This window comes from Scardinius erythrophthalmus (genome assembly GCF_964197995.2).
Source record: "Scardinius erythrophthalmus genome assembly, chromosome: 3".
Classification (NCBI taxonomy): domain Eukaryota; kingdom Metazoa; phylum Chordata; class Actinopteri; order Cypriniformes; family Leuciscidae; genus Scardinius; species Scardinius erythrophthalmus.
The window spans coordinates 54,296,907-54,318,879 of NC_138223.1; the positions used below are offsets into that span (position 1 = coordinate 54,296,907).

Sequence of the window (21,973 nt, forward strand, 5' to 3'; positions counted from 1 at the left end):
CAAGACAGTTTGTGCGGATCGAGGGAACATGCTTTTAAACCATTTAAGCGCGGTAAGACAAAAGAGAACGCTTTGTCTGTTAATGTCCTGATGCACACACGACGCACAGAAAGACGCACAACAGTATCGCGTGCACAGACCTCGCGCCGGAATCGAATTCTCTTTCGTGCTTGAACGAACAATAACACACACCATTATGCCAAAATGTCCATTTTGTTAAGTATCCTCATAAGAGCAGTCAAATAAAAAGACGCAGTTTTCTGCAGTTGGGTCGGTTCGTGTTCACACCATAAACGAACCGTACCAGAGTTTGTTTGGAACCGTACCGAGACCACCTCTTCAGCTGGGTTTCGGTTCGGTTGTTTGGTCCGCACCCGAGTGCGATTGCTGTATTCACACCTGCCCAAAAGATCCGCACGAAGGGGGGAAACGAACTTGAGTTCAATTCAATCGAACCAAACAAGGCAGGTGTGAATACACCCTAAAATTAAGATATAATCAATACAAAACGAAATTCAATTTAAACAAAGGCAGTTGTTCTGTTTGAGGTCTCTGTGAAAGTTTTAAAGCAGTCTTTTAGTGCCGCTTTCAGAGCACTCACAACACGTTGTTTTTTTTCCCTCATATATTTATAAATGCGAACACGAAAATTAAAATAAAATGAATATTATTATGTTTTTTTGTTGTGTCAGAAAATGATTACCAATTTTTTCTCTCATATCCAGTTCACTCGCGGGCGCCTCCAATGTCGTGATTGTCTGCTATATTTACTTCTTAAATCCAGGCAATTGGTTTATGAAACATTGATTAAAATTAAGATATAATTAATACAAAACGAAATTCAATTTAAAGACAGGCAGCTGTTCTGTTTGAGGTCTCTGTGAAAGTTTTAAAGCAGTCTTTTAGTGCCGCTTTCAGAGCGCTCACGTCCATAACCATAAACTGACACATTGTTTTTTCCCTCATATATTTGAACACGAAAAATAAAATAAAATGAATATTATAATGTTTTTTTTGTTGGGTCAGACAATGATTACCAAATTTCTCTCTTATATTGCTCCTCATAACCTCTGAAAACTGTAAAAAAAATCTAACCAAAAGTCAAATTAATATGGACAGAAGTTAAAAGTGGTGGGTACAAAATGACTCATGACGAAATCTGGTGGGTGCACAGCAAAATCCCCAGTGTTAAATTAACACTCCTCAGTGTTTATATGTGTCCACACTACAGAGTGTTAAAAATTAACACTGAAGCAGTGTTGAAGTTAATGAGATAATTAAGTGATTAATTAAGTGATGATTGGCCATTAGTGGTGACACCTGATGATAACAAGCAGACTCACTGAAGGAAATAGAAACAAGAACAGAAAAAAGAGAAACACAAGAACTACTGACTTCGAGTCATTATTGCACTTATTATTTTACCAGTTGGACTTTATTTCTGTCATACATCTACACACGGTCTTATTTAGATTTAACAGAAGTTTAGATGGTAATGTTTTATGGAATGTTTCGTTTCATGTCACCATTATGGTGGTCAGTGGTTGCTTTAGTTGGGCTCTTGACACGTTATTATTTAACATTAGTTTTTCTCTGGCTGCTCCAACTCTGTGCTTATAGAGCATATGTGTTGTGGCAAGAGTAACTATGATTTTGGCTGTGTTTCCTGAAAACATTGCAAGCCTAATTTGATCATATAGACCATTTGTTGCAGTTGGTCTGTGATTAAGTCAGGCTTAAGATGCTTTTGAAAATGCAGCCCTGGTTATGTTTCGATGATGAAATTACTAGTGACCTGATTCAATGATGTCACCCAGCAATAAACTGATTATTTAATTGTTTTATTAGTTTTTCACTACAGTAGTTACTTCCAGCAATATTTTAATGATCTGAAAGTTTTTAAATCACACACAGACATCAAGAATCTACATATGAATCTCAACAATGGTGACAATCAAACAAAGGCTTAATGTTGCAGTGCATGATGGGAGCCACCAATCAGAACGCATCAATGGCTGACATCATGCATTGCAGCATGAATAAATTATGCAGCTGAATTGTCCTGTAATTTTCATTGTTTTTTTCTGTTTGCTTTTATTTTGCTATTGTTTTGTTCTGACTTTAGTAGCTTGTTTTGTGATGTTCATAGTTGATCTGTTTGTCACTAGTTTGTTTATTGTCACCATTGTTGAGATTCATATGCTAATTCTTGATGTCTGTGCGTTTAAACACAATACCTTCTTTGCTCAAAGTATTTTCAAAATTTTTCATATTGCTTTTGGATCTCAAACTGTAGAATCTCAGAGCTACAATCACCAATACTAAAACAAGACATCAAGTATATAATCAAAGACTCTGAATGACATCAGTGAATCAGGACACTACAGGATGTTTTTTCATCAAAACATATTGCGAACAGGTCATGTTTTCTCTTGCAGTAACAAATGTGCTTTATAAACACAGAGTTGAAGCAACCAGAGAAAAACTAATATTAAAAAATGAAACGAGTCAAGAGCCCAACTAAAGCAAACACTGACCACCATAATGGTAACTTGAAAAGAAAATTCCATAAAATATTACCGTCTAAACTTCTGTTGAATCTCAAGAACTTTTGGCGATGTATGACAGAAATAAAGTCAAACTGGTAATAATAAGTGCAACAATGTGTAATGACTGGAAGTCAGTTGTAGTTCTTGTGTTTCTCTTTTTTCTGTTATTGTTTTTTCTCTTTCCGTCAATGATTCTGCATATTAACATCAGGTGTCACCACTAATGGCCAATCATCACTTAATTAATCACTTAATTATCTCATTAACTTCAACACTGCTTCAGTGTTAATTTTAACACTCTGTAGTGTGGACACATATAAACACTGAGGAGTGTTAATTTAACACTGGGGATTTTGCTGTGTGGGTACCCACCGCCCCCACCGAAATCGACGCCTATAAGGGAAACATGATAATATAAAAAGTACTGTACAGTAATGCAGAAAAGCGCATTACAACCATGTTAAAGTCCAACTGAAATCAAAATTGACCCTATTTACTCTGTTAGCGCATATTACTAGTCTTGTGGTGAACAATTAATCCGTGCATGTTAAAACACAGAAAAAAATTGTTTGCCGTCGTAATCTTTAATCAAAGTCTGAAAAGTTACTTCCGGTCTGGAATTCTCTGATGACGTAGGTTTGAGGACTTGGGTTGGGAAACGCTTAACCACTCCCCTCAAACCGTTAGTCTGTAATGAGCGAGAGATGGAGAGGAGGAGCGCTAGAGTAAAACCCTGGCCTCTGTTCAATATTCCTTTTCACTGGGAAATACGTCACAGCACTGGAGAAAAGTTGTTTGCAACTTCCAGTTCACGCGGACTTTAAAGCTATTAAAAACATGCAAAAAGGAACTAAATGTAAAATTAGATAATGATATTGCGCAAATGCTCTCGGTCTCTTCAAAGGTCTTCGCAAATTATTGTGTTATAAGACTCATACATCACGTCTCTTCTACTGTACACAGAAAAAAAAAAAAATAAGACAAATGATGCGCGTTTGAGTCAGATTTTTATGAAGAATATGTGACTGTTTATGTAACTGGCAAAAGAAAACATTGTCTTCGTCAACTCAGTATGGCCACATGAAACACGACTGCTATCTACAGGTTTTAGTATTTCCTGCGTCCAACACCTAATCCCCCTTCTGCACGATCCCGCAGAATTTCGGAAGTGCCCGCGGCATTCTTCTCTCTGAGACGCGCATTTTTAAAGGCCACATCTGTATGCTATTTTAAGGGCGCATGCTTGGCCATAATGTAGCGTGTGCACAACGCACATACACTTTGCTTTTCTCATCTACACAGAAGCAGCAGTTTTCATTTTTGCAAATCATACATTATTACGGCTGAAGACACTTCTTTTTCGACAGCACTTGATCCAGTAATACTAACACTTTCTCTCTACTACTCTATTCTGTTCTATAACAAAAAAATAAATAAAAAAATGCGTTGAATTATACTGAGAAGGATCATAGCACTTGGATTTTGTTGTCTTACTGCTAGTTTAACTGCTTCTATTGTTCTCATTTGTAAGTCGCTTTGGATAAAAGCGTCTGCTAAATGAATAAATGTAAATGTAAATGTATTACGATAGATAGATAGATAGATAGATAGATAGATAGTTTATTATAAAAGCATAAATCTAGCTTACACATTTACCCAAATTATCATACGCCTGTTTAACCACCAGCTTCACTTCTCTGTGTTTTACGGCTCTGATGAGAACGTCAGTCTCCTCGGCTGTGAACCGCTCCTGTTGTGCACCTGGCAAATCCGCCGTTATAACAGCAATCCGCCATGGAACAAGCGTGTCTGCTCGTAAAGGGAATGTGAGATGACGCTCTGATTGGTTTATTTCACGTTATGCCCAAACCACACCTATGAATAATGAAGCTACTTCAGACCAACCCATTTTAGATTTGCATCGGTCGCAAGAGTCATTTATCCCGTTAGTATAATAGCAACATCACCCGAGACCCACCCATAAAGTTACTTGCGTTTCGCGCTTGATACTTGTGTTTCCATTCGTGGTCACTCCGAGTTACGTCGAATGACGACGAATGGGGTTTCGCTTAGAAAGCCTATCACCTTCGAGTATATAAAACGAGCCAATGGCAATGAAATGCCATGGGTCTGCGGAATTTGCATAGCGTATGTCCGCCCCCCTCTGGGGGTATATAAGGAAGTACGCCGGCAACATGCAGATATGTTTTCGCTTCGGAGCCGAGAGCTATTCTTCACTTCACATAGAAGCCTGAATCCTGAGTTACTCTTTATCTCTTCATCTTTGAGACGAGCGAACTCTCCGGTGTTGGTGTGACGGCGATTCCAGCGAGTGCACATTACCCTGCTGATCTGATCAGTGATCTGACAGATAGTGTGTTTCTCCCTGGCCTCTTCAACATCCGCAGAGTTTTTCATCTCACAAAAGAGCTTGCACGCGGCACGTCTTTTTAAAGATGCCTCGCCTGTGAACTTCTCGTTGCGGTCGCAATGTGTCTAATTCTGATGGGCACAATCGCTGCTTTGTGTGTTTGGGCATTGATCACGCTAAAGCAGCATTTGTGAATGATTCATGTTCTCACTGTGGGAACATGACCATCTCCGCACTTTGGTCGAGACTCAATGAGCTCACTCAAGCGAGAGTCCCCCCACCCACACCCCAATCTACGGTCTCCCCAGGAGGCTGTACTTCGGCTGGTGGCCGGGGTGACCTGGGGGTAACGGTGTGGAACAAACCGCCGACTCGTCCACGGTCCACACCCCCCTCTCCAGCGCTGGTACCCGCGAGTGTCCAGACTGAGACCGCTGGTCCCTCTACGGAGGCCCCGCGAATCTCGTTTGTCGCTCCAGAAGAGGATACAATGTCGATCGCTGCATTCGGGTGTGCCAGCATTTTCCGAGTCTGATCCCGAGATGACGGCCATGCTTTCCCGGGCAGCCACGGCCATTGGGCTTGAGTGGTCCCCGCCACCCGACCCAGTGCGCTCGCGGCTGGACGACTGGTTTTTGGGTGCGGCCACCGATGCCCGCTGGCGTCCAACCCCAATACCTTTCTTCCCGGATGTGCATGAGGAGGTCACGCGGTCCTAGAAGACACCATTGTCTTCCCGCGATCATTCGTCAACCTTCTCCGCCTTCCCTCCCCTCGATAGAGCTGCTGCTTGTGGGTACACTGGGGTTCCCCCGGTGAAGCATTCTGTCGCGATGCAGCTGTGTCCGGCAAGCGCTTCCTCTCAGGGCAACCCTAAGCACCCGTCCAAAGCCTGTAGATTTTCATCTACCCTGGTGGCAAAGTCTTACAGAGCGGCGGGACAGGCAGCTGCCTCTCTGCATGCCATGGCCATCTTGCAGGTCTATCAGGCCCAGATGCTCAGGGACATGCATGAGGGCAGGGGCTGGCCGAGGGGCCTAAGCAAGTATGCGTTTCCCCCAGTGAGCCTCCTTGCGCAGACTTTGCGCAAGATCAGGGAGGATGAGGAGCAGGTCATTTTGGTTGCCCCGTATTGGCACAACCGGATCTGGTTCTCAGAACTAGTACTCCTCGCGACAGCACCTCCCTGGCCAATTCCCCTGAGGAAGGACCTGCTTTCTCAGGGACGGGGCACCCTTTGGCACCCTCTTCCCGATCTTTGGAACCTCCAAGTGTGGCTCCTGGACGGGACGAGGCAGGTTTGAGTACCCTACCACCAGCGTTGGTGGCTACCATCACTTCCGCTAGAGCAGCGTCAGAGCAAGTGGAACCTCTTCGTCAACTGGTGTTCTTCTAAACATCAGGAACCCTCGAAATGCCCGATCAGTGTCGTGCTTTCCTTCCTGCAAGAAGGGTTGGAGCGAAGGCTGTCTCCCTTCACCCTGAAAGTGTATGTTGCCACTATTGCCGCACATCACGACGCAGTTGATGGTAAGTCTCTGGGAAAGCACGACCTGATCATCAGGTTCCTGAGGGGAGCGAGGAGACTGAATCCTCCTCGTCCTCCCCTTGTACCCTCTTGGGACCTCTCAGTGGTTTCAACTGCCCTGCAGAGTGCTCCCTTTGAGGCTCTGCAATCAGTAGAGCTTAGGTTTCTGTCAATTAAGACAGCGCTCCTGGTTGCATTGGCCTCCATCAAGAGGGTAGGGCTGGCTAACTCTCACGTGTTCCTGAGACCCCGGCCTGGATATGTGCCCAAGGTTCCTACCACACCCTTTCGAGACCAGGTATTGAACCTGCAAGCACTGCTCTTGGAGGAGGCAGACCCAGCCTTGGCACTGCTCTGTCCAGTGCGCGCCCTCTGTAACACAGTCTCACCCCCAAACGTCACATACTGACGCGTCTTGACCAAACGGCAATATACGACGAAAAGGGTACCCCTAAAACGTCCGTATGTGACTATTCGGGTTATGGGTAGGTTTAGGTATGCGTTAGGGTACCGCTAAGAGGCGCTGCTGGTGCGCTAATGTCTTCGTCTGATATGGACGTTTTAGGGGTACCCTTTTCGTCGTATATTGCCGTTTGGTCAAGACACGTCAGTATGTGACGTTTTGGGGTGAGACCGGGCTGCCCTCTGTGCTTACGTAGACCGAACGCAGTGTTTCAGGACCTCAGACCAGCTCTTTGTCTGTTATGGTGGGAAGCTGAAGGGAAAGGCTCTCTCCAAGCAAAGGTTGTCCCACTGGATAGTGGACGCCATTGCTTTGGCATACCAGCAGCAAGGTCAACCGTGCCCCCTTGGTGTTATGGCCCACTCCACCCGGAGTGTGGCATCCTTTTGGGGTCTAGCGCATGGCGCCTTGCTAACAGACATCTGCAGAGCTGCAGGCTGGGCGACACCTGACACATTCGTGTTACCTCTGAGATATGCTTCCCAGTGTACCTTGGTATTCCTGTGTTAAAGGTATAGCGGAGGAACTTTCTGAATTTTAGATAAGACCCGCCCTCTCCACTTTTTGAAAAGTTTGATTGATTCACCAGAATGATTGACAATTAGGAGGACCAATAGTATAGGCATTCCACCCGGAAGTAAAAAAATCCTCCGCTATACCTTTAAGTAGGACTCCTTCGTCCGTGCTAGTCTCACAACAGGGAGCTCAGACTTACGCAGGGCACTGGAAGACAGCCGAGGTGGCGTGATTAGACTGGGGACCCCATTCTTCGTCATCCGACGTAACTCGGAGTGACCACGAAAGGGAACGTATTGGTTACGTATGTAACCCTCGTTCCCTGAGTAGGGAACTGAGACGTTACGTCTCCCTGCCACTTCCGCTGTACCGCTGGGAACGCCTGAGTTCAGTCTCGGCTCCTCAGCGAAGACATATCTGCATGTTGCCGGCGTATTTCCTTATATACCCCCAGAGGGGGGCGGACCTATGCAAATTCCGCAGACCCATGGCATTTCATTGCCATTGGCTCGTTTTATATACTCGAAGGTGATAAGCGAAACCCCATTCGTCGTCATCCGACGTAACTCGGAGTGACCACGAAAGGGAACAAGGGTTACATACGTAATCAAGACGTTTCAGATCGTTAAAATAGGGCCTGAGGTGGTTCACAGGAAAGTTGACCTGTCTCATGCTGGGACCACATGAAAATTACCCAAAAATACATATGGTTTGATGACGATAATTATCATCGAGAATTATTCATGTTTGGTATCATTTGAAATGTCTGAATTTTTTAAATGTCTGAATTTTCCCATGGTCATTTTTTTTAGGAATTATATAGGCCTAAAACAGTGATGATCTCAAGTGTACCCTCACTTTTTCATGCGTATATATCAGTAAGCTTTTATAGAAAGAAAAATTTTAAATATAACAAAGTAGAATCAATGATTTATATTTTTTGTTCCTGCCATTAGTGCGACTGGTACAAAGGTCTCATTTCCAAATAAGTAAAACAAAAGGTAATAAGGTTTTTAAGAATTTAGAGATAGCTGGCACACAAAGGAAGGTTGTCTCTAGACAAATGGTCTCCTACCCCCCAAAAGGTGTCAACAACACTGAATGTAAATTCCCATTGTTAGCAGATGTTTCCATGTGGAAGAAGCTCTGTCTATATACTGAAATACAACGAGAAGATCGTGGCCTTTCTGTATCTCAGATTAGCCTGAGAGGCTGACAGTGAGATTATCAGCTTCATGTATAATGTCGGGTTCGCATCTCTTCTCTTTATTCCAGAGCATTTGATGTTTTGTATCGATTATCTTTGAATTGATAATGAAATTGGCATGATGCATTTACCTGACATAATAAATTGTTACATTTGATTATTCTAACTGACTTTGACATTATTTTCATTAAAGAGTTAAAAAGAATAGTCAAACATTCGCTCACAATTAATGATCCACAGATATCATTATCATTCCCTCTCTTACAGATGAAGTTGAGTGTGAAACGCGGAGTCCGTGTGGTGAAAACGCTCAGTGTTTCAATACACATGGAAGTTACTACTGCACCTGTGATACAGGATTTAAATCAGATCCACCCAATTTCACAGCATCAACCGGACAGTGTGAAGGTATGAGAGGGGTTTATCTGGTAAACTATGATTACCATGACTACTATGATTAAAACACTATGATTAATACCAACTGTTTCCCCAACAGATATCAATGAGTGTCTTGAGAAGACCTCTGAATGCACAGATGGTCAGGTGTGTGTGAACACCGTTGGCTCTTATAACTGCACATGTCCTGAAGGATTTGATCGTGATGCAAGACTAAACTCATCATGTGAAGGTGAGCGGCCTCACTCGTATTGCTTTCCATTTACTGTTAATCAAACCAAAGAACTTTAGTTTCAGAAATTTCATGCTGAGACCACAGGACAATTACCCAAAAGTACATATGGTTTGAACTGATAATAATATTGACATAATACATTTACCTGACATAATAAATTGTTACATTTGATTATTCTAACGGACTATTACATTGTTTTCATTAAAGAGTTAAAAAGAATAGTCAAACATTCGCTCACATTTAATGATCCACAGATATCATTAAAACCTTTTCATTTATGGAGTCAGATGAAATAACGTGAGAATACATTTCCAAATGTATTTCATTTAATCAATAATACTTTGCCACGAGAAAAGACAGTAACACGTAGAGACCTTCCGCACTGGTCGGATGCTGGACTTTGGGCTGATCGAGTGCGAGCTTACAATCATATTAAAGGAGAACTCCGGTCAATTTTAACATTGAGCTATTTTTTTTGCAAATTTGGAGTGCTGTCAATACAGAGAACAACGACAAATCGGTGTTGCCTACACCGTGTTATCCTCTTTTTAAAATTTGCACCCTGTTGACTTCAATGGGGCAAGTTTTAAACCTGCTTTTAGCCTCTTAACATCCTTGATGTGTCATTACAAGTGCACAGCCATTGTGAGTGATTCCTTCAGAGTGAACACGGGTGAATCTGACTGCAGTATATGTGGCGATGGATTCAAAACATTAAAAAATAGGACCTGTGTCGGTAATGAGAACCTTGTGTGTTTTAATACAATGTCTTTTTCATAATGTGCATAATACACAGTTAATGCTCTGTATGTCACTCAAAAGAGGGAATTTGTGTAACCGTAGTTATTAAACTTTGTAACAACGTTTCGATTTTGATTCCTGCCTCTCTTACAGATGAAGATGAGTGTGAGACGCGGAGTCCGTGTGGCGAAAACGCTCAGTGTTTCAATACACATGGAAGTTACTACTGCACCTGTGATGAAGGATTTAAATCAGATCCACTCAATTTCACAGCATCAACCGGACAGTGTGTGGGTACGAGAGGGGTTTATCTGATAAACTATGATTACTATGACTACTATGATTAAAACACTATGATTAATACCAACTGCAAAATGATCAAACGGAATGTTCCCCTCAACCTTTTTCAAAACATTTAAAAAACTGGACGTTTTGATCTTTCAGAGAACATTCAGAAATGACATTTTTACAAATTAATGGAAAATATTATTAGAACATATCTTGTTTGCAGTGATGGTGTTTAAACCCATAACTAAATACGCATAGATAATTATTAGATGATTTTTTTTTACCTAGTTCATGCCCTGATTAATTTCTGACCCTGATTATAACCATCCAAGATCTATGTGATGCATTTATAAATTAAGCATATCATTTAATGAAACTTGAAACATTAGGGGCTCTATCTTGCACCCAGGGCAATTGACTTTGTACACCGACGCATGTATCATTCCTATTTTGCACCCGCGCACAGCGGACTTTTCCCTCCACAGACGCACGTCGGTAAACTAGGTAAACTCCCGGGGGCGGTTCAGCGCAAAGAGGAGGCGTGTTCCGGCGCAAACGTTCCCTGATGCTATTTTGCAGGTTTAGAAAACAATTCCGCCACTGACCAGGAAAAACATGCGTTGCGCATGTTATTCATATGCTATTTTAAGGGGGCATGCTTGACCATAATGTAGCGTGTGCACAACGCGCATACACTTTGCTTTTCTGATCTACACAGAAGCAGCAGTTTTCATTTTTGCAAATCATACATTATTACGATAGATAGATAGATAGATAGATAGATAGATAGATAGATAGATAGATAGATAGATAGATAGATAGATAGATAGATAGTTTATTATAAAAGCATAAATCTAGCTTAGACATTTACCCAAATTATCATACGCCTGTTTAACCACCAGCTTCACTTCTCTGTGTTTTACGGCTCTGATGAGAACGTCAGTCTCCTCGGCTGTGAACCGCTCCTGGCGTGCGCCTGCCAAATCCGCTGTTATAATAGCAATCCGCCATGGAACAAGCGCGTCTGGTCGTAAAGGGAATGTGAGATGACGCTCTGATTGGTTTATTTCACGTTATGCCCAAACCACACCTATGAATAATGAAGCTACTTCAGACCAACCCATTTTAGATTTGCATCGGGCGCAAGAGTAATTTATCCCGTCGGTATAATAGCAACATCGCCCGAGACCCGCCCATAAAGTTACTTGCGTTTCGCGCTTGATACTTGTGTTCCCTTTCGTGGTCACTCCGAGTTACGTCGAATGACGACGAATGGGGTTTCGCTTAGAAAGCCTATCACCTTCGAGTATATAAAACGAGCCAATGGCAATGAAATGCCATGGGTCTGCGGAATTTGCATAGCGTAGGTCCGCCCCCCTCTGGGGGTATATAAGGAAGTACGCCGGCAACATGCAGATATGTTTTCGCTTCGGAGCCGAGAGCTATTCTTCACTCCACATAGAAGCCTGAATCCTGAGTTACTCTTTATCTCTTCATCTTTGAGACGAGCAAACTCTCCGGTGTTGGTGTGACGGCGATTCCGGCGAGTGCACATTACCCTGCTGATCTGATCAGTGATCTGACAGATAGTGTGTTTCTCCCTGGCCTCTTCAACATCCGCAGAGTTTTTCATCTCACAAAAGAGCTTGCACGCGGCACGTCTTTTTAAAGATGCCTCGCCTGTGCACTTCTCGTTGCGGTCGCAATGTGTCTAATTCTGATGGGTACAATCGCTGCTTTGTGTGTTTGGGCATTGATCACGCTAAAGCAGCATTTGTGAATGATTCATGTTCTCACTGTGGGAACATGACCATCTCCGCACTTCGGTCGAGACTCAATGAGCTCACTCGAGCGAGAGTCCCCCCACCCACACCCCAATCTACGGTCTCCCCAGGAGGCTGTACTTCGGCTGGTGGCCGGGGTGACCTGAGGGTAACGGTGTGGAACAAACCGCCGACTCGTCCACGGTCCACACCCCCCTCTCCAGCGCTGGTACCCGCGAGTGTCCAGACTGAGGCCGCTGGTCCCTCTACGGAGGCCCCGCGAATCTCGTTTGTCGCTCCAGAAGAGGATGCAATGTCGATCGCTGCATCACAAGGTGCATCACAAACCACACCCTTTCGAGACCAGGTAGTGAACCTGCAAGCGCTGCTCTTGGAGGAGGCAGACCCAGCCTTGGCACTGCTCTGTCCAGTGCGCGCCCTCCGTGCTTACGTAGACCGAACGCAGTGTTTCAGGATCTCAGACCTACGCAGGGCACTGGAAGACAGCCGAGGTGGCGTGATTAGACTGGGGACCCCATTCGTCGGCATCCGACGTAACTCGGAGTGACCACGAAAGGGAACGTCTCGGTTATGTATGTAACCCTCGTTCCCTGAGTAGGGAACGGAGACGTTACGTCTCCCTGCCACTTCCGCTGTACCGCTGGGAACGCCTGAGTTCAGTCTCGGCTCCTCAGCGAAGACATATCTGCATGTTGCAGGCGTATTTCCTTATATACCCCCAGAGGGGGGCGGACCTATGCAAATTCCGCAGACCCATGGCATTTCATTGCCATTGGCTCGTTTTATATACTCGAAGGTGATAGGCTTTCTAAGCGAAACCCCATTCGTCGTCATCCGACGTAACTCGGAGTGACTACGAAAGGGAACAAGGGTTACATACGTAACCAAGACGTTTCAGATCGTTAAAATAGGGCCTGAGGTGGTTCACAGGAAAGTTGACCTGTCTCATGCTGGGACCACATGAAAATTACCCAAAAATACATATGGTTTGATGACGATAATAATCATCGAGAATTATTCATGTTTGGTATCATTTGAAATGTCTGAATTTTTGAAATGTCTGAATTTTCCCATGGTCATTTTTTTTAGGAATTATATAGGCCTAAAACAGTGATGATCTCAAGTGTACCCTCACTTTTTCATGCGTATATATAAGTAGGCTTTTATAGAAAGAAAAATTTTAAATATAACAAAGTAGAATCAATGATTTATAGATTTTTTTCCTGCCATTAGTGCGACTGGTACAAAGGTCTCATTTCCAAATAAGTAAAACAAAAGGTAATAAGGTTTTTAAGAGTTTAGAGATAGCTGGCACCAAAAGGAAGGTGGTCTCTAGACAAATGGTCTCCTACCCCCCAAAAGGTGTCAACACTGAATGTAAATTCCCATTGTTAGCAGATGTTTCCATGTGGAAGAAGCTCTGTCTATATACTGAAATACAACGAGAAGATCGTGGCCTTTCTGTATCTCAGATTAGCCTGAGAGGCTGACAGTGAGATTATCAGCTTCATGTATAATGTCGGGTTCGCATCTCTTCTCTTTATTCCAGAGCATTTGATGTTTTGTATCGATTATCTTTGAATTGATAATGAAATTGGCATGATGCATTTACCTGACATAATAAATTGTTACATTTGATTATTCTAACTGACTTTGACATTATTTTCATTAAAGAGTTAAAAAGAATAGTCAAACATTCGCTCACAATTAATGATCCACAGATATCATTATCATTCCCTCTCTTACAGATGAAGTTGAGTGTGAAACGCGGAGTCCGTGTGGTGAAAACGCTCAGTGTTTCAATACACATGGAAGTTACTACTGCACCTGTGATACAGGATTTAAATCAGATCCACCCAATTTCACAGCATCAACCGGACAGTGTGAAGGTATGAGAGGGGTTTATCTGGTAAACTATGATTACCATGACTACTATGATTAAAACACTATGATTAATACCAACTGTTTCCCCAACAGATATCAATGAGTGTCTTGAGAAGACCTCTGAATGCACAGATGGTCAGGTGTGTGTGAACACCGTTGGCTCTTATAACTGCACATGTCCTGAAGGATTTGATCGTGATGCAAGACTAAACTCATCATGTGAAGGTGAGCGGCCTCACTCGTATTGCTTTCCATTTACTGTTAATCAAACCAAAGAACTTTAGTTTCAGAAATTTCATGCTGAGACCACAGGACAATTACCCAAAAGTACATATGGTTTGAACTGATAATAATATTGACATAATACATTTACCTGACATAATAAATTGTTACATTTGATTATTCTAACGGACTATTACATTGTTTTCATTAAAGAGTTAAAAAGAATAGTCAAACATTCGCTCACATTTAATGATCCACAGATATCATTAAAACCTTTTCATTTATGGAGTCAGATGAAATAACGTGAGAATACATTTCCAAATGTATTTCATTTAATCAATAATACTTTGCCACGAGAAAAGACAGTAACACGTAGAGACCTTCCGCACTGGTCGGATGCTGGACTTTGGGCTGATCGAGTGCGAGCTTACAATCATATTAAAGGAGAACTCCGGTCAATTTTAACATTGAGCTATTTTTTTTGCAAATTTGGAGTGCTGTCAATACAGAGAACAACGACAAATCGGTGTTGCCTACACCGTGTTATCCTCTTTTTAAAATTTGCACCCTGTTGACTTCAATGGGGCAAGTTTTAAACCTGCTTTTAGCCTCTTAACATCCTTGATGTGTCATTACAAGTGCACAGCCATTGTGAGTGATTCCTTCAGAGTGAACACGGGTGAATCTGACTGCAGTATATGTGGCGATGGATTCAAAACATTAAAAAATAGGACCTGTGTCGGTAATGAGAACCTTGTGTGTTTTAATACAATGTCTTTTTCATAATGTGCATAATACACAGTTAATGCTCTGTATGTCACTCAAAAGAGGGAATTTGTGTAACCGTAGTTATTAAACTTTGTAACAACGTTTCGATTTTGATTCCTGCCTCTCTTACAGATGAAGATGAGTGTGAGACGCGGAGTCCGTGTGGCGAAAACGCTCAGTGTTTCAATACACATGGAAGTTACTACTGCACCTGTGATGAAGGATTTAAATCAGATCCACTCAATTTCACAGCATCAACCGGACAGTGTGTGGGTACGAGAGGGCTTTATCTGATAAACTATGATTACTATGACTACTATGATTAAAACACTATGATTAATACCAACTGCAAAATGATCAAACGGAATGTTCCCCTCAACCTTTTTCAAAACATTTAAAAAACTGGACGTTTTGATCTTTCAGAGAACATTCAGAAATGACATTTTTACAAATTAATGGAAAATATTATTAGAACATATCTTGTTTGCAGTGATGGTGTTTAAACCCATAACTAAATACGCATAGATAATTATTAGATGATTTTTTTTTACCTAGTTCATGCCCTGATTAATTTCTGACCCTGATTATAACCATCCAAGATCTATGTGATGCATTTATAAATTAAGCATATCATTTAATGAAACTTGAAACATTAGGGGCTCTATCTTGCACCCAGGGCAATTGACTTTGTACACCGACGCATGTATCATTCCTATTTTGCACCCGCGCACAGCGGACTTTTCCCTCCACAGACGCACGTCGGTAAACTAGGTAAACTCCCGGGGGCGGTTCAGCGCAAAGAGGAGGCGTGTTCCGGCGCAAACGTTCCCTGATGCTATTTTGCAGGTTTAGAAAACAATTCCGCCACTGACCAGGAAAAACATGCGTTGCGCATGTTATTCATATGCTATTTTAAGGGCGCATGCTTGACCATAATGTAGCGTGTGCACAACGCGCATACACTTTGCTTTTCTGATCTACACAGAAGCAGCAGTTTTCATTTTTGCAAATCATACATTATTACGATAGATAGATAGATAGATAGATAGATAGATAGATAGATAGATAGATAGATAGATAGATAGATAGATAGATAGATAGATAGATAGATAGATAGTTTATTATAAAAGCATAAATCTAGCTTAGACATTTACCCAAATTATCATACGCCTGTTTAACCACCAGCTTCACTTCTCTGTGTTTTACGGCTCTGATGAGAACGTCAGTCTCCTCGGCTGTGAACCGCTCCTGGCGTGCGCCTGGCAAATCCGCTGTTATAATAGCAATCCGCCATGGAACAAGCGCGTCTGGTCGTAAAGGGAATGTGAGATGACGCTCTGATTGGTTTATTTCACGTTATGCCCAAACCACACCTATGAATAATGAAGCTACTTCAGACCAACCCATTTTAGATTTGCATCGGGCGCAAGAGTAATTTATCCCGTCGGTATAATAGCAACATCGCCCGAGACCCGCCCATAAAGTTACTTGCGTTTCGCGCTTGATACTTGTGTTCCCTTTCGTGGTCACTCCGAGTTACGTCGAATGACGACGAATGGGGTTTCGCTTAGAAAGCCTATCACCTTCGAGTATATAAAACGAGCCAATGGCAATGAAATGCCATGGGTCTGCGGAATTTGCATAGCGTAGGTCCGCCCCCCTCTGGGGGTATATAAGGAAGTACGCCGGCAACATGCAGATATGTTTTCGCTTCGGAGCCGAGAGCTATTCTTCACTCCACATAGAAGCCTGAATCCTGAGTTACTCTTTATCTCTTCATCTTTGAGACGAGCAAACTCTCCGGTGTTGGTGTGACGGCGATTCCGGCGAGTGCACATTACCCTGCTGATCTGATCAGTGATCTGACAGATAGTGTGTTTCTCCCTGGCCTCTTCAACATCCGCAGAGTTTTTCATCTCACAAAAGAGCTTGCACGCGGCACGTCTTTTTAAAGATGCCTCGCCTGTGCACTTCTCGTTGCGGTCGCAATGTGTCTAATTCTGATGGGTACAATCGCTGCTTTGTGTGTTTGGGCATTGATCACGCTAAAGCAGCATTTGTGAATGATTCATGTTCTCACTGTGGGAACATGACCATCTCCGCACTTCGGTCGAGACTCAATGAGCTCACTCGAGCGAGAGTCCCCCCACCCACACCCCAATCTACGGTCTCCCCAGGAGGCTGTACTTCGGCTGGTGGCCGGGGTGACCTGAGGGTAACGGTGTGGAACAAACCGCCGACTCGTCCACGGTCCACACCCCCCTCTCCAGCGCTGGTACCCGCGAGTGTCCAGACTGAGGCCGCTGGTCCCTCTACGGAGGCCCCGCGAATCTCGTTTGTCGCTCCAGAAGAGGATGCAATGTCGATCGCTGCATCACAAGGTGCATCACAAACCACACCCTTTCGAGACCAGGTAGTGAACCTGCAAGCGCTGCTCTTGGAGGAGGCAGACCCAGCCTTGGCACTGCTCTGTCCAGTGCGCGCCCTCCGTGCTTACGTAGACCGAACGCAGTGTTTCAGGATCTCAGACCTACGCAGGGCACTGGAAGACAGCCGAGGTGGCGTGATTAGACTGGGGACCCCATTCGTCGGCATCCGACGTAACTCGGAGTGACCACGAAAGGGAACGTCTCGGTTATGTATGTAACCCTCGTTCCCTGAGTAGGGAACGGAGACGTTACGTCTCCCTGCCACTTCCGCTGTACCGCTGGGAACGCCTGAGTTCAGTCTCGGCTCCTCAGCGAAGACATATCTGCATGTTGCAGGCGTATTTCCTTATATACCCCCAGAGGGGGGCGGACCTATGCAAATTCCGCAGACCCATGGCATTTCATTGCCATTGGCTCGTTTTATATACTCGAAGGTGATAGGCTTTCTAAGCGAAACCCCATTCGTCGTCATCCGACGTAACTCGGAGTGACTACGAAAGGGAACAAGGGTTACATACGTAACCAAGACGTTTCAGATCGTTAAAATAGGGCCTGAGGTGGTTCACAGGAAAGTTGACCTGTCTCATGCTGGGACCACATGAAAATTACCCAAAAATACATATGGTTTGATGACGATAATAATCATCGAGAATTATTCATGTTTGGTATCATTTGAAATGTCTGAATTTTTGAAATGTCTGAATTTTCCCATGGTCATTTTTTTTAGGAATTATATAGGCCTAAAACAGTGATGATCTCAAGTGTACCCTCACTTTTTCATGCGTATATATAAGTAGGCTTTTATAGAAAGAAAAATTTTAAATATAACAAAGTAGAATCAATGATTTATAGATTTTTTTCCTGCCATTAGTGCGACTGGTACAAAGGTCTCATTTCCAAATAAGTAAAACAAAAGGTAATAAGGTTTTTAAGAGTTTAGAGATAGCTGGCACCAAAAGGAAGGTGGTCTCTAGACAAATGGTCTCCTACCCCCCAAAAGGTGTCAACACTGAATGTAAATTCCCATTGTTAGCAGATGTTTCCATGTGGAAGAAGTTCTGTCTATATACTGAAATACAACGAGAAGATCGTGGCCTTTCTGTATCTCAGATTAGCCTGAGAGGCTGACAGTGAGATTCTCAGCTTCATGTATAATGTCGGGTTCGCATCTCTTCTCTTTATTCCAGAGCATAATACACAGTTAATGCTCTGTATGTCACTCAAAAGATGGAATTTGTGTAACAGTAGTTATTAAACTTTGTAACAACGTTTCGATTTTGATTCCTGCCTCTCTTACAGATGAAGATGAGTGTGAGACGCGGAGTCCGTGTGGCGAAAACGCTCAGTGTTTCAATACACATGGAAGTTACTACTGCACCTGTGATGAAGGATTTAAATCAGATCCACTCAATTTCACAGCATCAACCGGACAGTGTGTGGGTACGAGAGGGGTTTATCTGATAAACTATGACTACTATGATTTATTTATTTATTTATTTATTTGTTTGTTTATTTAAGAGGGACAATGTATATTAATGAACATCTTAGCTTTTCAGCAGTGTAAATATGCCAGAGTTAGCCCATAGGGCTACTTTACATCTGTAGTCCCCCGTCAGGTCATCACAGTATCAAATAACAAAACTAAACACTAAATATAATACAACGTAGTTACAAGATGCCATAAAATTCAACAAACATATTATACGAGATACGAGATACCACAGTTTTCAGACAGGGCATCTAATACAAAATACAAAATACACATACATATTTATATAACCAGTAAAGTGCTATTCTATATGCTCCAAGCAATTTATGACAAAATACTAACAAACACAATAAGTGCCGGGTTTAAAACATCAAAATACTATGATTAATACCAACTGTTTCCCCAACAGATATCAATGAGTGTCTTGAGAAGACCTCTGAATGCACAGATGGTCTGGTGTGTGTGAACACCGTTGGCTCTTATAACTGCACATGTCCTGAAGGATTTGATCGTGATGCAAGACTAGACTCATCATGTGAAGGTGAGCGGCCTCACTCGTATTGCTTTCCATTTACTGTTAATCAAACCAAAGAACTTCAGTTTCAGAAATTTTATGCTGAGACCACATGAAAATTACCCAAAAATACATATGGTTTGATGACGATAATTATCATTGAGAATTATTCATGTTTGGTATCATTTGAAATGTCTGAATTTTTGAAATGTCTGAATTTTTGAAATGTCTGAATTTTCCCATGGTCATTTTTTTTAGGAATTATATAGGCCTAAAACAGTGATGATCTCTAGTGTACCCTCACTTTTTCATGCGTATATATCAGTAGGCTTTTATAGAAAGAAAAAATTTAAATATAACAAAGTAGAATCAATGATTTATATATTTTTTTCCTGCCATTAGTGCGACTGGTAGAGTTTAGAGATAGCTGGCACACAAAGGAAGGTGGTCTCTAGACAAATGGTCTCCTACCCCCCAAAAGGTGTCAACACTGAATGTAAATTCCCATTGTTAGCAGACGTTTCCTTGTGAAAGAAGTTCTGTCTATATACTGAAATACAACGAGAAGATCGTGGCCTTTCTGTATCTCAGATTAGCCTGAGAGGCTGACAGTGAGATTCTCAGCTTCATGTATAATGTCGGGTTCGCATCTCTTCTCTTTATTCCAGAGCATTTGATGTTTTGTATCGATTATCTTTGAATTGATAATGAAATTGGCATGATACATTTACCTGGCATAATAAATTGTTACATTTGATTATTCTAACTGACTATTACATTATTTTCATTAAAGAGTTAAAAAGAATAGTCAAACATTCGCTCACATTTAATGATCCACAGATATCATTAAAACCTTTTCATTTATGGAGTCAGATGAAATAATGCGAGAATACATTTCAAAATGTATTTCATTTAATCAAAAATACTTTGCCACGAGAAAAGACAGTAACACATAGAGACCTTCCGCGCTGGTCGGATGCCGGATTTTGGGCTTATCGAGTGCGAGCTTACAATCATATTAAAGGAGAACTCCGGTCAATTTTAACATTGAGCTAATTTTTTTGTAAATTTGGAGTGCTGTCAATACAGAGAACAACGCCAAATCGGTGTTGCCTACACCGTGTTATCCTCTTTTTAAAATTTGCACCATGTTGACTTCAATGGGGCAAGTTTTAAACCTGCTTTTAGTATGTACAGGTATATATATTTAAACCATTTAATATATTGATAAAAATATATATGGAAATGTATTTTCTTTTCATAAGGGTTATGGGATAAAAGAGTCCACTACTATGATTAAAATACTATGATTAATACCAACTGTTTCCCCAACAGATATCAATGAGTGTCTTGAGAAGAAATCTGAATGCACAGATGGTTTTTAAATCCATAAATAAATAGGCCTAGAATATAATTTCATGAACTATATTCATTATGGAGTTTTAAAGCGTTATATAATCCGGTCTTCTCTCTCTCTCACAGACATTGATGAGTGTAATAAAGATCCAGATGTTTGCGGCACAAACGCAGTGTGCAGAAATCATCCAGGCGGCTACACCTGCGAATGTGACCTGGGTTACAGTAACTACGGCAACAGCCAGTCAAAATGCACCGGTGAGCGATCAAGTAGCATGTGAACTTTTCAAAAAATATATGTGCTAGTTTTAGTGATTAACTGTGTTGTGTTTATGTGAATACATCGGCGAGTGTTCGTGTCAACATGCATTATCTTTATTAAATGTCACTGGACTCCATAAAAACAAGTTAACAATACGTTTCAGTGTTCATCCAAACACTCAGTTGTAAAAACACAGGAAGTGACTCTGGCAAATACACACCGACTACAGTCACATGTGACACATATCTGACACAAGTTGTGTAACTATAACACATTAGTGTGTAAAAGGTTTCAACACACTTCTGTGTAAGAGGAATAACACATTAGTTGTGTTAAAGGTAATACAAAATGTGTAGTCCTTATAAACACAGAGATGTGTTAAGAATCGACACAGGTTGTGTGTTAAATTTGACACAACATGTGTTGTCACTGAGCACACTCATTACATGTGTTAAAATCTACACAACAAGTGTCATTTTTAACACATCTCTTTTTACAAGTTGTGTTGTTTTCAACTCATTTTATAAGAGCGTGCCGACACTCACCATCACTGTGAATGATATGCAGTGTTTGCTATGTTCTCAAACAAACAGGCCAGAGTAAATACAAGTTAATTATATGCAATATATATGCTTTATTTTTTAAAATGACACAATTTGTGTGTTAAAATTACTTACACACATATTTATTGTGTTAAATTTGACACAACATATGTTGTCCCTGAGCACACTCACTACATGTGTTAAAATTGACACAACATGTGTCATTTTTAACACATCTCTTTTTAGAGTGCATGTTTCGTAAACAATTCTGCAGCTTTGAAAAGAATTGTCAATCATTTAATGATTCATTTATAAATACAGCTACTACTACAGCTACAGCTACTTTATAAATGCAGCTACTAATACAATACTTGCTTTGTTACTGAATGCAAGGATGACTCAATGACTCGCTCATTGAGAAGACAGTGA

The 21,973-nt window shown here is 41.9% G+C and overlaps 1 protein-coding gene across 1 annotated transcript in view; it reads left to right on the plus strand.

Moving 5' to 3' along the window:
* Positions 1 to 21,973, plus strand: part of LOC308687456 (uncharacterized protein) — a 94,976-nt gene that overhangs the window by 52,273 nt on the left and 20,730 nt on the right. Inside the window, exons 16-24 of the mRNA XM_081360018.1 lie at positions 8,902 to 9,042; positions 9,131 to 9,262; positions 10,160 to 10,300; positions 13,827 to 13,967; positions 14,056 to 14,187; positions 15,085 to 15,225; positions 18,681 to 18,821; positions 19,280 to 19,411; positions 20,867 to 20,998. Of these exons, the coding sequence (XP_081216144.1) occupies positions 8,902 to 9,042; positions 9,131 to 9,262; positions 10,160 to 10,300; positions 13,827 to 13,967; positions 14,056 to 14,187; positions 15,085 to 15,225; positions 18,681 to 18,821; positions 19,280 to 19,411; positions 20,867 to 20,998 (1,233 nt within the window). The remainder of the gene's footprint in view (positions 1 to 8,901; positions 9,043 to 9,130; positions 9,263 to 10,159; positions 10,301 to 13,826; positions 13,968 to 14,055; positions 14,188 to 15,084; positions 15,226 to 18,680; positions 18,822 to 19,279; positions 19,412 to 20,866; positions 20,999 to 21,973) is intronic.